Source organism: Syngnathus typhle, linkage group LG4 (assembly GCF_033458585.1).
Source record: "Syngnathus typhle isolate RoL2023-S1 ecotype Sweden linkage group LG4, RoL_Styp_1.0, whole genome shotgun sequence".
Lineage (NCBI taxonomy): Eukaryota > Metazoa > Chordata > Actinopteri > Syngnathiformes > Syngnathidae > Syngnathus > Syngnathus typhle.
The window spans coordinates 15121158-15137756 of NC_083741.1; the positions used below are offsets into that span (position 1 = coordinate 15121158).

Sequence of the window (16599 nt, forward strand, 5' to 3'; positions counted from 1 at the left end):
AGACCTCAAATAACTAACCATTTACACTTTCTGATTTCATCGTTATAACGGGCCCTTAAGGGCCAAGCATAACTACAGTGTGACCTGCACAAAAAACAACCCTTTTGGTCAAGGCAGGCAACAGCCCTGCAATCAGTCTTAAGTCTGTCGGGGGGGGGGGAGTCCGTCAACTTTTGCGTGGTCTGTCGATGTATGACAAGCACAACTCTAGACCTGCTTATGGGTTGCCTGTGTGATGATCGTATTGAGGTTGTTGGTTTTACACTTTGTCTCTCTATCGGCGTCAGCTGTGTTGAGCGCATAATAAAAGTATTGATCGACAATAAAGTCTTCTGTCTTAATTTATATTTTTAGATGCTTTGGGGGTGTTTGAGGCCAAAGATTACGTCAATTTGCCTTTTTACTAAATCTGCTTTAAACAAGCGTTTTCAAAAGGAAACCATGACTATGAAAAAGAATGGATGGTGCGTGAGTCATTCCAAGTCTGACAGAATCCAGACAAAGAAGTTGAACTTTGACTTTGCATATGTGGTGTTTTGCTCGTTCCATGGCTGTTTAGTCGGGGCTTGCTTTTTACTTTCAAACACACCTTGTTTTGCATTGTGTTACATAAGTAGAGTCGGTGTGGCGTGTTATTTGAACCGTATGATTATTGTAGGGCTGCAATGAATGTTTTATATTAAATCTGTGATGTTGATATAAATTCAATTAATTGGTCAGCCACAATCTAACTTGTGGTGCGTTATCTTTTAATGTAATAGCATAAGAGCCTGGATCCTTTTAAAGCACGTTTTAACATTTTGAAATGAAGACTATCCATATTGTTTATGAAATAAGACATTGAGAAATAGAAAATTAAAGCCTTACCTAATAGCTCTCGGGTGGTGCTTTATGTTTTGCGGAAAAAACAATTTGTGTAGTACCATTTCTGCTTGCATACACTTATAGTTTCTAGTTTAATGATTTCAATTATGATTTTCTGTGTTTCCTCTGCTACAAGTTGACTGTCTGACATGTGGTATCATTTACTGTGCTCCCACACACGACCACTCGCAGTGAAGACGGTGGGCTTTGACTCATGTCTCTGGCGAATAGCAAAATAATTCCCGCACACACCATTGCTTGGGTTGTGTGTGTGTGTGTGTTTGTGTGTATACACGTGCACTTTTTATCTCTGCTGTGAGGCAACTGAGTGGCTGAGCTTGTAGGTGAGGTCACACACATCTGTATTTAACGTCAGTGCACACTAACCTCAAACAGAGGTTTGGAAACGTGTTTGTTCACGGCAGCAACGGAGAGAGGACAAAGCTGAGTAAGTTATGCTTCAGATTTCTCTTGTTTTTTTATTTCTCCTAAACTGTGTTGTGGTTAGATTCTGGTTTTCATACGGGACACATAAGTTTGATGTAAATATTGTAGTTGGCAGAGGGATTTAAAGTTTGCTTTCAATGTATGGAGGATTTTTGAAAAGAAAACAAACTCGAAATAGCTGACCTACAGTATAAAAAAATATTTTTGCAAATGTTTAGATTATTTTAGAAATGGATCTTGGATTGTTGGCTGTGTTTGACTTGAATTTCACAGGTAAGAAATAATATATATATATTTCTTTTTTACCAGTGGAAGCCAGTTTTTAAACATGCTGGGTCCATTGATCATTTCATATCATATTAGTGTTATTTTCACTGCAAGCAGGTTGACTTATTTCCATCGGTCAAACCGCCCAGGTAAGCGTTTCTATACTCTGATCATGAACAAGTACAATGGTCAATGTGTGTGTGTGTGTGTGTGTGGGATGATTTTTACTTCCTCGATCCTGCCAGTTAGCCAATAAAAGATATAATAACGTGGAGCGATGACAGATTGCGCAGAGGACTCAAAAAACCGGAAAAACATTCTCCCTCAGCCGAACAACAAAGTTGTTTCCTGCAATTTTGTTTTGTCATTGGACTGACTTAAAATAATTTTATTGCGAAAGCTGAAACATCACTGCATTGTTGACGTGTCCTGCTAACAGGTAACTGCTACTTATAAGTACTTCCACGTATTCCGAAATAATCATTCAAGCTGTACGGACAGATTTCAGACACGTCTCGACAAGCACAAAGTAATTTGACGCACATTGAATGTGCCGTGATGGTATAAAGACAACTCATCATTTAGTCAATGGGTGGAGCGCTCCCTGGAGATGGTACCATTCTGTGACGACTGCGTTATGTTACAACAGAAGAGACGAAGTAAACACGTTTGACCGCTTATAAGCAGGAAGGAGTGAATTTGAGCAGTTCTATTCAAAGCATGGGAATCAACCTTGAGTTCAAAGAGACACTCAAAAAACTTTCAAAAATGAAACCGGTATCCAAAAAATGAAACCTGTTTATTTTAGTATTTTATTTGTCTTTCATGATGCCAGATCTTTTTTTCCTTCTTCTGCTGGGATTCTGTCTTTTCATATTTTCATCTAACTTCCCAAATCTAGTTGGCTCATAGCCGTTGTTCCTGTTGCTAAAAAACAGGAATGTTCCAAAATTGAAAAGTTTATCCACTAAAGCCAACTGAAACCACTTTGAAACAACTGCAGAAGTAATGAGAACTCCCAGTGGCCTCATTTGGACCGCTTAGATTTTCATAGCTGTACTTGCCCGTCGGGCTGCACCTATTGAGTATTTTTAGAATCCACGATTCTATTAATTATTAAACAACTGGGGAAAAAAAAGCATTAAAGTTTTTTTCCCACGCGATTGTTGTTGTTTATTCAGCTTGTATAAATAAGCCCATATAAACAACAAACATGAATGTTTAATTGATGGTTAACGAGAGGGTGTGACGAACTCGCCAACCGGCGTTCTGATTAATACAAAGGGCTACTGCAATGATTGACCCTTCTGAGGTTGCTTCAAGTTCAAACACGTTAATTACGAGACATTCATACTACGGCTCAAATTGCTGATTATTTTTGCAATGCAGTAATATTTCATCCATAAATTGGTAAAAAGGTTTCATTGCAATATGTTATATGTGGCCCCGCTAGTCTGGATATGATATATTGATTAATAGTGCATTTGTGGAATATGAATTAAGCGACAACCGCCACCTGTTTTTAACCATCTGAGCCAATTTGCAAACTTGCCGTCGACTGAAAATAACATTACAGGTGCTCAGGGCTCATGTTTTTTGAGTTTTGCCACGTGATGGTCGCAAGATGAGCCATGATTGGTCATTGAGCAACTGTGATGTCATTTTTAGTTGAGCACAAGTAGCAATTGGCCTCACCAGTGGTTGATTCATTGCTGCAGCCGATTCTTGCGTGGTACTTGTCAAACCTCGCAGCTATGCACACTTGTATTTATTATTCCCGTTCCTCTTGTGTTTCCCATCAGGTAAGCTGTGGCCTTCCTTCTCATAGTCTCTCCATGCACCGGCAAGTACCGTGGGCTGCCCTGCCCTGGCGGAAAGGTGCAATGCTCATAGACTGTGCTGCTTCTGGAGACCCCATGGCCCCCGGCACACCATCTCCCTCTGCGAATAGCCGACGACTCACTCTGGTGCAGTTGATATTGTCGTCCCTGTTGATCTTGCTGGTTTCTGGGCTGCAACCAGTATTGGGTCAGAAGGTCTACACCAACACATGGGCTGTCCACATACCTGGAGGTGGGGAGGAAGCTGAACAAATTGCCAGTAAACATGGCTTCATCAACTATGGACATGTAAGTTGAATCTTTTTTCTGCTTGGGTACGAGGTTGTTTAGACGACTGCTCAATTATCAGGCTGTTGTTGCACGTTTTTCAGTTTTGTTTCCATTAGTTCTGGCGGGCTCAGTCTCAGACGTAAATGGGCACATTGCTTACAATGCTTGGTAATAGCAATATGTTTGTGTATGCATCTTCTGGGGCCACTTTAATCAGTTTAACATGCTGTTTTATGGTGCGCCTGCCTGTCCAGAAAGCTCTTTCAAAGCAACAGGCTGTAAATCTGGTCATGCGGCCAAAGAGTGGCACTTTTTTTTTTTTGTGCATCACTAAGGTGTGTCTGATATCTGCAAAATTTGGCCTTGGTTTTACACAAGAAAGCTGATCACGTTTAGCTGCATCCGGTGGTTTTCAGCAGCATAATTTGGTAGGAAGTCTAGAGTCTAGAATGTGACTACTCTTCCACTGAAACAACCCATTTTTTTTTTTTTTTTTTAGCTTTGAACATTTGAAACCTTTGCTTTTGGGGACTTTGGTTTGTGAGCAATGCGTGGTCAGACAGCCTTGTGTGTCTAACGCTGCTGTGTCGCAATTAGGATGGTAGGATAGAGGATTCGGGTGGTGATCAAAGTCTGCATGCCTCGAAACTATTTCGGGAAACCCAGTTCATAATGTCTGTGGAAGCGTCTGTTTTTGAAGGCAAACACCAGTATCACTTCTTTAAGATCGATTTGGAATTAAATAATCAAAAGGTTTGTCCGTACTAATCAAGTAAAACACCTTTTTGTCAGTGAGAAAAGTCATGATCTCCCTACCGACTGTCCCTGCCAGTCTCGAAGTATTAGCCGTTAAATCCTGACAATAACATCTTGATCACCCCCATTTGCCTTTTCTCTTCAAACTGTAATTGTGTGACTGACTGATCGTCAATATTAATGTTCTTCAAATGAAGAGGGCTTTCGAAGACGTCTTCTGAGATTGGCTGCACTCTCAGATTATTAGTCCATTTTGGAATAATTAAACAAAAGTCAAAGTAATTCAATTAAGAAAACGGCTGACTCGCACAGCTTGGTATTGGGATGAACTGCCAGCTTGCTTCTTTGTACGGTTGTTTTACATTTTAAAGACTTTTTCTTGCCCGCATCATCAAACTCACTGTGCCTCTCAAATGGAAATAAAATCTGGTCGAGGCGCCGTTCCATTTCACTGATATTGACGTCATAATGTGGCATTAGCGTATACGTTAACATCAGCAAGAGGTGTCTGGAATGACACATTTAATTAGTGAGGAAGAAAAAAATCAATTGAGTTGTCTGAGAATGGGATCAAAGTAGACGTGAGGATCAAACTAGGGGAAAAGCATCAGCTATGCTCAAAAGTACAAGAGTGCTTCTTCCTGTTATCTGTTGAGATTGACTCCTCGTTAAAGACGTTGAATTTCTTGATGCTGCCTTGAGGATTTTTTTTTTTTTTAAACCAATTATTCAGTCTTGCATGCAGCTCATGAATCTTTTTGTTATCAAGGGAGTGTCACTATGTAACATGCTATATAGCAGCACTCACCTCTGCTCCTACCTCATATCATGGGAGTTGAAATAATTTAACTGTGTTATTTGACAGCTAGTATTTCCTCGAGCAAAATGCCATCCATCTATGTTCAGGTTCACCAAACAAACTGAAGGGATTAAAATGATCATCGTAGTTATGGTGTTTATACTTAGTGGTTTAGTGCCACATAAACTCTAATGTATGATGCTAAGAATAACTTTGACAAAATGATCAAAGGTGTTTGGAACCCTTTTTATATTCTGCTTGAATCCTATTTTTAATTATCTGAAGACCTTCAAAAAGGAATAAAAAAATCTGCCTTAATTCCAGACTGGCAATGCCTTTGTTTCGTTTTGGCTACGTTAAAAAGAAAAAGTCTTGACAGCGTCTACTCTGCTTTAGTAATCTGTTCTGCATGTATTTGAGTATGGATGATATGCATGGCATTTCTAGTGCAAAGGTGTGGCAGTTTACATACATGCTGGGATTAAGTATCTTCTAGAGTTCTTAGTTTTCTTTCTGAAAATTAACAAAATGACATAGTAAGGAGTGCCATTTTAATTATAGCAATATTGATGATGTCATAGGGCATTTTTTTCATAGACCAGGAAACAAGTCCAAAATCAACAGTATGACAATGATTACGTGAACCAGTCAAAATGTTCAATATGCCGGCGGACAGGTTATGTCAATGTTTTGCTTGACATCCACAAATCTAGACTTTTGGTCAATCCACATATGTGGGTGTCGGCTTTGCAAATGATTGACCAATCTACTGTAAGGTGTGGAAAAATTGCTTGCTCTTTTTGATGACGCAACGTTAATGGTGGAACAATCGAGACGTTTTTGGAGTCTCCTGAAAAGTGATGATTCTGGAGGTACGAGCCTTCAGTCCGACGCCAGCGATATGGTGTAAAAGTTTTATATTGGCCACAACCAGCATGTTTCAAAAGCGACTGACAGCAAGAAATCCATAATTGGACTCGAGAGAACCGAAGCTATGAACTGCAGCGGCGAATAAGGTGTTTGGGGGGGGGGATGCTGGAAAGACATCTAACATGATTGGACCAAAGATTATGGGCGAAGACTGTGCCTGCTGAGCGCTGCAAGGAGCCATTCCGCACGATCCGCAAAGGTGTTTCCTCTGTTTTACTGCATTGCTTCCAAATGCTGCTTAACTGACTGAAAAGAAACACTGGGAAAATGCCTGGGACAGATGTATGAAATTAATTTATTCAGCATGGCCTTTTTGGAGATAAAAATCAATAAAGATGGATATGGAGAGGGGTGGACATTTAGCAACCGAGTGCAGAAAAAAAATAGAAGAAAAAAGTTTTCAAGATGCAAATAATGCTGCTTGCAAGAGTGCCAACTTATCCATCCCGTTTGACTTAACAGCATCTCCGCTGGTTGCAGCCGAATTTGTACACACGTTTTGGCTCAGTTGTTTTATTACCTCGAGGTTCTCTATGTTTCTCAAGTCAACCACGTAACTCAATGTGAACGGCTATAGATTTCCGCCATTTAATATTTTATTGTAGTATAAAGCGTGTTTTGTAAGTGTATTCATTCGGGTAGTAACATCATTAATCTTTGATGCACCACTCCGTACTCAACATTCTCCAGCCCACTTGAGCAAACAAACCGCGTAACTGTAAAACAAGCATCGTTTTTGCCTTGGAGATGATGCGCCTGCAAAAAGGCTTCTAAGTCCAAGTGTTGGGTCCAGGCCTTTCGTGTTTTCTACTCCGCTCTGACTACACCACCATTGATCAGCAGCAATGTCTTTGGTCCGAGGGTCACTGTGAACGAGCATGTTTTTATTCTGTACTTTGGCCTCTCATGAAGCGGCCCTACATTTCACATCATTGCAGTGCATCTGCTCCTCTTTGAAAGTTAATGAGCTACAGAGATTGACTGATCCGGTGGTGGCGACATCACTGCAGAGAACATCGAGCTGATACACCTGAATTAATGGACCCATGGCATATTGGCTATAAAACAATTGAATGGTTGGCAGTAGTATATTTGATTCATTTTATTAAGCTAAAGTGTAGAAATGAAAATGCAAAGTCTTATGGGCAACTTGAAAGTATTTCAGTTGCAAAAAATTCAACAACATATAATGACACAGATAGTGAATTGTATTATTTGTGAATCTCCAAATCGAGAGTTTTTTAAACTATGAAGACGTGTCATGAGTTGATAACGTTAATGAGTTTGGAACTGAAAAATGCTATAATAACCCAGATAAAGGGAAAAGTTCTATTTTCAGTAGTATTGTGCTCTAAGTACCCAAATCAACCTAGACTAGCAAATTCAAATTTGACATCTAAAGGATTACCTTTAACTTGATCCATCTTAGTGGTGTTGTTTCTAAACATAGGATGATTTAGCAAGGTCATGTGACAATAAGATGCTTCATGCGTCTTCATTCTACAAAAAAAGGTTTGGATCACACTGCTCAAATATCTCACCACTAAATAAACAATTTAGTAATCAATTTAGAGTTTTAATTTATTAATAGTCACTTGAGCAGTTGCAATGCCTTGATTTTAGTGAGGTTAGTACACATTCATAGAACTGGTTAGTCAAATGTGCATCACTAATTAACACTCATGTACCAACCAACCTCTACAATGACCCAAACCACAACTAATTCTCCTTAGGAAACAATAATTTAAGGACAAATGAAAAAAATAAGTTCATCTGCAGGATGCTACCTCCCACTGACAGCGAAGAAGTGAACATCCACATCGCCAGGGGTCTTGAGAGCCGCATCGGCACTCACTCACGACTCAGCTCTCCCACCGTGGTGTGATTGTGAGATGTGTGTGTGTGTGTGTGTGTGGTGGTGGGGGGCAGACCCCCACACAGGTCAGAGGGCCAAAATAAGAGCCAGCTGTGCCGAGGGGACGCGCAAATACATGGACAGGCACCTCTTCAACTTTCAAGAATGTGCATGTACGCACACGCGCAGAGTAGGTTGAGGCATTTGCGGAATTTCCGTCGGAATGTAAAGTCGCTACCTTTTTCACTAAGCTTCAATTTGATGCTTGTCGTGCCAGTCATAGTGCAGAATAACATGTGAAAAACACTATATTAGGCAAGGCTGCCAATTGATCTCTTCTGAAATATGCAAAGTAGGCTTTGTGTTTGATCAGCGACTGAAAAAAACAAATCAAAACAAAGCATCTGATCAGAAGATAGAGAAATATAATTTAAACAACTTTTTTTTTTAATTATTTCTGAACAGTCGAGCCCCATGTCATTAATCGATTGGCAAATTGACATTACGATCCAGCCGATCAGACTGAATGTTTATTTCCTAATGATTTATCGTGGGTGTTTCCATTCAAGCTTCAGAAGATCCTAAATGTGAACAGTGCCAATAAGCATAAATCTGGGTGGAGGTAACAAAGTCATCATTTCGAGGAAGGAAGCAAACTCATTGGGTTCAACTGAACTGACTCATGTGGCTGTGAGATAACACTGTTGTTCGCAGGCGTTTTAACGCTAATGACTTTTTGTTACTGCTGTAGACGATTTTGGTTCTCATTGACGCTACGCTAGACTGACATTCGAAAGAAATGCAGCAAAGATCAACCTCAGTTTAGAAAATGCTAATCTTCTGGCCTTGTACTACTTGATATGGAGTGTGTGAAGTGTTGAACAAGACTTGTAATGACCCATCCTTCCCCCTTGCATCTAAGCGCATACATCAGTCTCCTTCGGGAGGCGGAGCAGTCGTTTGAGGTGCAATTTGAACAGGGCCGCGATCTGATAAGCCTTTTACAATGAAAACAATGACGTAAAAGTCTCTGTGAAGCAGCACTTTAGGAGGAATTTATTATATAGTTGGGGCATTTTATGATGTCTGAAAACGTTTCTTTTTTTTTCCCCACATGTAACTCGATTCCTCAATTGTAACATAGATGAAGTTGTGCTACACTACTCCTTAGTGGGGGCTGCAATATTGAATCCCCGGATACCTTTTATCGAACAAATCCCATCTTCTATGTTGTGAGTAATGAGGTTGCTGATAGTGGAGTGCCGCCAAATGAATTGGATGCCTTATTGAGTCCATTTCTAACAGAAGCAAGGTACATCTTGGACCTATGGCCACTCAATCAAACAGCACACTGAGAGAAAAAAAACAATCATACGCAGACTTCTACTCACATAATCTTCAATTTACCTAGCATACATGTTTTAGCGACGTGGAGCGTATGCTAAAGTCCACACAGAAAATTCCAAGATGAGATTTCTTACCATACCATTTTAAAGGTGTAATATAACATAGCCCTATGGTCAACTCTCAGGTACTTACCATTGATTGTAACACTCTGTAAATAACGATGTCTTCTTGCCTCTGGATAGCTTTTACTAATGTCTTTGATACCTCGTAGCTCTTTCCAAATGGTAAGGTACGTTAGAGAGCTGTCCCGTGTGGCACATATTCTATAGTTTAATGATTATAAAGTATGCAATTAAATCTGGAAAGATTGCGGTGCAGGGATTTCCGTCGACCAAATAAAATATTATATAACGATCTAAAAATTGGCTTTACTTTGGATCGTATTTTTCCTCAAGTAAGATAGTCCAGCTCTAGTCTAAAATATTAATATGTGCAAACTTTGTTCTTTGTGCAAATAAAACTGTCTAAAACAGCTGGAAGGGAGCTATATTTCCCTAAAATGTACTTTCCATCATCAGTAAGTCTTGTTTATCATCTTAATGCAAGGAGGCATTATGGCCCATGTGCCATTTTTCTCAAAGTCACACTCTAACGTTGCTACTGTGAACCTCCAGGAGAGCTTTATAACAGTCCATTAAACTCAGGTGCTCGGGCGTTGGCCTCCCTGCTGTGGATTCAGAATCACAAGAAAGAGCACATTCCTCAGTGGAGCCAAGAGATGATTGAAACGTTAAAGACAGAAACTCAGGGAAATGAAGATTCCTCAAATAGCCCCAGTGGTCCTCCGTCAGGGTCAGAGGAACCTGTTTGCTATTCCTGTCCATTCGCAGCGCTCCATCATTGCTCTAAGGAGAGATAAAATTAGGCACCTTCTTATTAGCTGTTTTGTCCCCCTTTGTGCAGTATTATGCTTGTGCCCGAGAACCATTCTTGAATTTCAAGCCCTTTAAAATCAGTCAATGGGGGGTGGGCAGTGTGTTTGTTCGAAGTTTTGAAGCTAATCATGAATATAACTGATATAACTGTCCAGCACAGCTAGCCAGCTAGCTGGCTTGCACTTAGAAATCCAGCAGGAGCCCACCCTGGGGTCTGAGAAGCAATTTACCTTCACTGAAACGTTGAATTTATTTTAAATATCCTCTGCTTTTCTTTTCATTGGGGAATTTTAAGGCCACCCTCGGAAAATGCAGTACAGTGAACTCGATTTATTCCAGAGAATTAGTTTCGGAACCATCTACAAAAATTACACGCATACAATTGTTTGCACCAGTGCTGTGTTCTAAAATGGATTGTTAAAATATGCATGAATAATTTACAGCAGAATTCTATTAATGTGTATATAAATGTGTATTAATAATTTCCTAAGAGCAGATAGCCATCAGAAGACTTAACGATGCCTCACACAATTGTACGTGATTATCAAAATCAAATCCATCTCATACTCTACAATCAAAAATGATGCCGCTGTCCCGGTTTGGAAGTATTCTACTGGGCTATTGAAGATAGAAATCTTCCATTAATCCTTATCATGTCAAACGTCACGATACACTTTGTGCCCATGCGACAGGGCTGTGTCGTTTGGGAGGACCCCAGCTTCCTGCCTTGACCCTCTTCAATTTCCTCCATCTCAGTTTAGCTTGCCCTCCTTCTTGGTGCCGTCCTCCCTCCCCACCGCAGAAATCACACGGTCATGAGCGCACGCACTTTCTCTGCCTGGCTAAATAGCAATGAATGCAGTTGAATTCCTCCACTAATGAGGAGGAGCTCATTAAGGCATCTGCATAAAAGTCTACAACACGTTTGAATTAGATAATCCCTCAACTGTTAAAATGACTCTAATGGGGCAAACTTTGATCTCAAGCCAAGTGAGCATAAAACATTGTTTCCGACTCAGTTTGGCAGACAATTACAGCTGGGACCATTAACGATGTGTTTTTGTATCAAATCAAGCAAAAATGCTGTGTAAAACCTCAACTTGTTTTCTGTACAATATTGCTCCTCTTAATTCTTGAATATTGAGAAAGAGAAGACCGAAGAAAGACCTCAAAACGGGACTGACCCTAACCAATTTATGTGCCTGAATTGCCTGACTAAAATGAAATGCCTTTAGCATTTGAATGAAAATACAATTGGAGACTGAAAACATTCACAGAGCTCTCAAGGTCTTCCTTTTGTGCTTACGTGAAGGGGAAAGAACACGCGTAACAGCCATGTTAGTAACACTCGTGAGACATGAATGGTTTGAACAAGTCATTGGCCTCGTTGCCGTTATGTAAGCGTGAATAATGAGTGATAGAATGTACTCTGTGCAAACAACAAAACCTTAGAATTTCAAATGTTTACAGCCCTAGATTTTAGTTAGAAGGGTTCATGAATGAAGATATAAATGCAACGCATTAGTCTTACTCCCATTTTTGCTCAGCTACGCTCAAAGATCCAAGGATTTTTCTACAAAAGCCCTTTTCTCTTCAATCCATTTTACAACAGCAAGATGCTGATTGGGTAGTATGGGCACAATACAATTCAATACAACTGCACAATTTAGGGTGGCCCCTTATTGCGGGCAGCCTATAATCATGCAGTCTGTCTTTTCTGCCACGTGATATGTTTACATCAGTGAGGTATCTCGGAAAACCTTCGGTAGATTTTAGGCAAATTTGTGAACAGTATTTGAGAGGAATAGACCTTTAGGGGTAAGTCTTACATCTTTGAGGTGTTGCGGTTATCCTTCCGTTCAGTCGACGTGTGCATGTTGTCTTTTTCCTGCCTGCATTTTCCTACTTGTCCCTCATAAATGGGAAGGAGGGTTCTCATCGACCTGTGAGGTCACAGTACTGCAGCAGTTCTGCCATAACTCTGTAAACTCTCTCGCCCTCATCGTCTCCGTGAAGTTAAGGTCTGCCGTAGTGGACAATAATTGAATTTGATGATGCACACAAAACTATACTGTATAGCACGTTGAAACTCATGTTTATGAGATTGAATGTTTGCACAAATAAATCAGGGATTTCTGTTGCATTCGTTTCACATCGTGACTTATAAAATGCTGCGGTACATGTCGTTAGTCATGTCTATCGGCATCTAGCTGTGGACTATGGATAAATCAGTTTACCAATAAACTCGTATTTCACAAGGTTAGTAGTTTATTTACATTGTAATATACTTTTATTTCGCGTAATGTACTTGTCTTGTACTTAAGAGAGTGAGGCAGTGTTAGACTTTGTTTCTGTGTTTTGGAAGTCATCAGACCAATCTTGCGACTCTTTCAAAAAGCGCCATGTGACTTTCTTTTGCTATTGGAGATATTTCGGAAAATCCCTCCCTGATTTAGTCTTGGTGGTATATGCTTACTTCTATCATGTCCAAAATGCACCACAAATGTAGGTCTCATTCTAAGAAAAACATTTTTTTTCTTAGAATGAGAAAAAAAAAAGTTCCCTGTTCCAAAAATAAAGTGAAGGCAAACAAAGCAGTATATCACAACCTCAATTTGACATCCACCTGATTTATAAAGCGCACTGTTGATTTTGGAGAAAATGGAAGGATTTTATTGTCCAAAAAATCTGCTACTTGCCCTTTGCTTGTTTTTGTCCAGCTTCATTGTATACACAACACAACTATTCTTGGAGGGCAATTTCAAAGTCTCATTTTGTCAATTAATCCCAAGTCACTGAGGCACAAACAAAATATGGTAACGCACTACATTCTGCATGCTTGAATAAACACATAATGTGTCTAATGCAAAGTAGTAAAATGCGTCACGGGTCGTTGCTCTGGTTTAACTGCACTAATGGTCTCCCGTCAATGGAATTAACTAAAATCCACAAGTGCAGCCTGTCTCTCCATTTTCCTATCACCGTAATGCACTGCCTAAATCCCCCCTTTTCCTATTTATCTTTTTGTAAAACATAATTATGTAAACATTGACGGCAGCTAAGACGCAAGACCTTTCCATGCGTGGTTTCTCATAAGGTGCATAATGTAGTGTGCACAAAATATATTTACCAAATAAATTATATGCTACCCGGAGAGACCCCGATAAGCCTTTTCTGCTCTTATCTGTGACCACCTTACTGCATCAGTAATGGTCACTTTGAAATTCCGAATCTGCGTTTTCCAGCTGTCGTGAATGGCCTTTCTTGCCAAGTGGAAAGTAGTTAAAACCACAGCAACAATGTGGTCTGAATTAAATGGCCGAAATCATTACCCCTTAAGCGTCTCTACTGATTACCAGATGATGGTTGGCCTATAGTGCTGGAATGGACATCCGTGAGAGTAATGTGGCAAGTGTACATGTGTGAATAACTTGGTCATGGTTGAGTTGTTCTTAATGAGAGGTGAACTCTGGAACACACGCGTGAATAGTCGCATAAATGTATGTTTTTGTGTTATCCTAGAAACGAAACATAGCGGTGCTGAGAAAACAGCTATCAAGCGACATTTTAGACACATCCAAAATACTACCAGATAGGAATTGTGTTTACAAAAAAAAGTACTTCACATTTAGCATGGCCAGATTTTTGGTTCAGATATTTTTGTTTATCTTTGAAGTCATGAGATGAATGGATGAATTGATCACTTCATTGTTTCTTGGTAGCACTTGACGGACCCCACCCACCTTCCGTGCATATATCTTTGATCAGTCCTACCACCCAAGATCGTATCTCAGCCAACACAAAAGACACTCTGCTCCTCTTTTCTTGGCTCGGCTAATAATGCCTCTTCAAACTGAGCACTTTTCCATTTCCATACCTCTGCCTTCCTTCCTTTGCGATTTCTTTAACGGGTTCACATATCCATTCAGTCTCGCAGATGAACCGTATCGTTGACGTGTGGTTATGGCGAGCACACAGAGCTGAATATTAATTACTCTTTAAAGTGTACCATCCCTCTTGGATGTTGCATCTCTCCCGTCCGTCTGTTGGCTTTGCGTCGGGGACTTAGGCTGCATTCGATCTATTTACTTTGATTTAAACACAACTCAGGAATTAGTTTAGCTTATTTTGGATGAAATAAACGCTACAACACAAATAGGCAATATGCATTGTGTTGTCGTCATCGTCGCATGCGACATTTTCAAGGCTTACAAGGCAATGCTTTAATCTGTCGCCGTGTTCCCTCTCTGTGTTATTGTCGTATTTAGCTGGCCGTATCTAAATATGCTGTTTTAGTATGTGCAGCCACCACTACCAATTTGCAGTCCCAAGTTTTCCCGAGTGAAATCCCTCCAGTTTCATCTGGATAATTAAGAGCTTGTGGAAAGGGACTCGATGAACAGGCCAGTTTGATGTTTACAACACGTATTGATAGACTAATGTGGCCAATTTGAAATTGACAAAATGAACTTGGGAAATCAGCAGGGTGCATTTTCAGAACTGGTCTTTAGTGTTGACGCATGTTTGAAGAAACAAAAGCCTCAAATTCACTCAGTACTGCGTTTTTATCGGCGTTTTGTTGACTGAGAGATGGCAACAGCTCTGGCTGGCACAGACTGGTCTTATAATCACTCTGGTAAAGTACGTGAAGTACTAACGGCTTGCTCGTCAGGGACATGAACGTGTCAACAAAACATGTCTTTGTTTGTGTATGGCTGCGGAATCACAGAATCAAGGAAAAACCTTTTGCTATACAATGGTCCATTATATGTATTGTAGAGTAATTGTTTTCGATTAAAGTAGCTCATGAATAAATAAATGGTCTTGAGCAACATTCCAAAAGTGGTGAAAAATACTGAAAGATGTCTCTGAATGTTAATTCCTTCCTCTGAATCAGCAGCGCCTCTGTTGGTTGCAGACAAGTAATCCGTTCCATTTATCCGGTTAAATAATTTAGCAATTATTATCCCCAGTCGGCAAATGGGTAGAGAAAATGGATGGATTTTCATAATTTAATGTATTTCTTTTATATGACTGCATATTTTGGTTTGCTCTTAGCCTGAACTTAACTACTTTGTTATTGTATTTCAGGTTTTTGGTGACTATTATCACTTCAAGCATCGTACCGTGGCGAAGCGATCGCTGTCTGATCATAGGAGCACACACGTCCGTCTAATTAAAGATCCCAAGGTAAGAGGTTTAAATGTCCAGAGTGTAATTTTTTTTTAATTTAAATTGCATTTGGGAGAAGAAACGCATTGACGTACAGTACACTGAACTTACATGTCTTTATGAAAGCATTGTAAATAAGACAGCTTGTATAATTATTGTTATTTATTACGTATCAAACACATCTCTCGTCTTAAAAGATAACCCGAGGGTTAATTTGTAGCCTTTACAAATGCAGGTAAGTGGTAGAGGTGAAACAGCCAAAAGCACATTCCTGGGTCTATACTGTTGGTTATTTTAAATGTCAGAAATGCCTCAGCATCTATTTGGGATGTTGTCATAGGAGGACTGATAGAAGCTGAACAGACTCTTCCCGGAGGAGGCCCGCCAGTCATAAACATTCCGCTGCAGACCTCTAAAATTCAGTTCACTTCAGTCTTCTTGACTGATCTTAATGGAAATTTCATATTTCTCTATTTTCCAGTAGTATGGCAAGTCAGTTTGAGGTTAGCTTGAAAATGAGCCCAAAACCTTCTCCACTGGGAAGGACAAAGTGAAGATCTGTGTGAAATTAATATTCATAGCAATGGGGATATGAGGGATTTTGAAGACAGTTACTACTTAACGATAAACACTGGGAAAAAGCCTAAATGTTTTTTTTTCCTTCTGTAAATTGCATTACCTAGGTAACTTAATGGAACAAAATCAAAATATTCACAAGAACATTTGTGCATATTTTTGTTTGCTGTCTAGGATTGTCATAGTTACATGTGAGTATTTATTAATCAATCATACTTTTTTGCGTAGGGCGGATAAAGTTATAATCTAGCTGATGCATGAAATGATGAGTAAGGTTTTTGATTTTCCACTGAGTCACAATGCCTTTTTTTTCCATTTGGTGGATGGGTAAATTTTAACTGGATGCTGCTAAGAAAGCGGTGAAGACATTCAATGTAGGGCAATGATCAAAACATCAATTTAAAATACAGTTTTCTGCTCTTTCCCAGTGTTGGCAATGTATGAATTGCGAAGAGATTCTAATTTAAACAAATCTATTAAAAATTGCTTACTTTTATATTTTATTCAAATTCTAATCTTCAGTTTATTTCCCAAATTCAA

The 16599-nt window shown here is 39.7% G+C and overlaps 1 protein-coding gene across 3 annotated transcripts in view; it reads left to right on the forward strand.

Moving 5' to 3' along the window:
• furina (furin (paired basic amino acid cleaving enzyme) a) overlaps positions 1 to 16599 on the forward strand; it is a 45560-nt gene that overhangs the window by 1900 nt on the left and 27061 nt on the right. The window contains exons 1-3 of one of the 3 annotated variants that reach the window (XM_061277184.1): positions 997 to 1312; positions 3381 to 3707; positions 15403 to 15501. In XM_061277184.1, coding sequence (XP_061133168.1) covers positions 3414 to 3707; positions 15403 to 15501 — 393 coding nt within the window. In that variant the 5' untranslated portion in view covers positions 997 to 1312; positions 3381 to 3413. Of the gene's footprint in view, positions 1 to 996; positions 1313 to 1722; positions 2018 to 3380; positions 3708 to 15402; positions 15502 to 16599 lie in introns of those variants that run through there. The other 2 variants (XM_061277185.1, XM_061277183.1) reach the window with 2 other exon arrangements.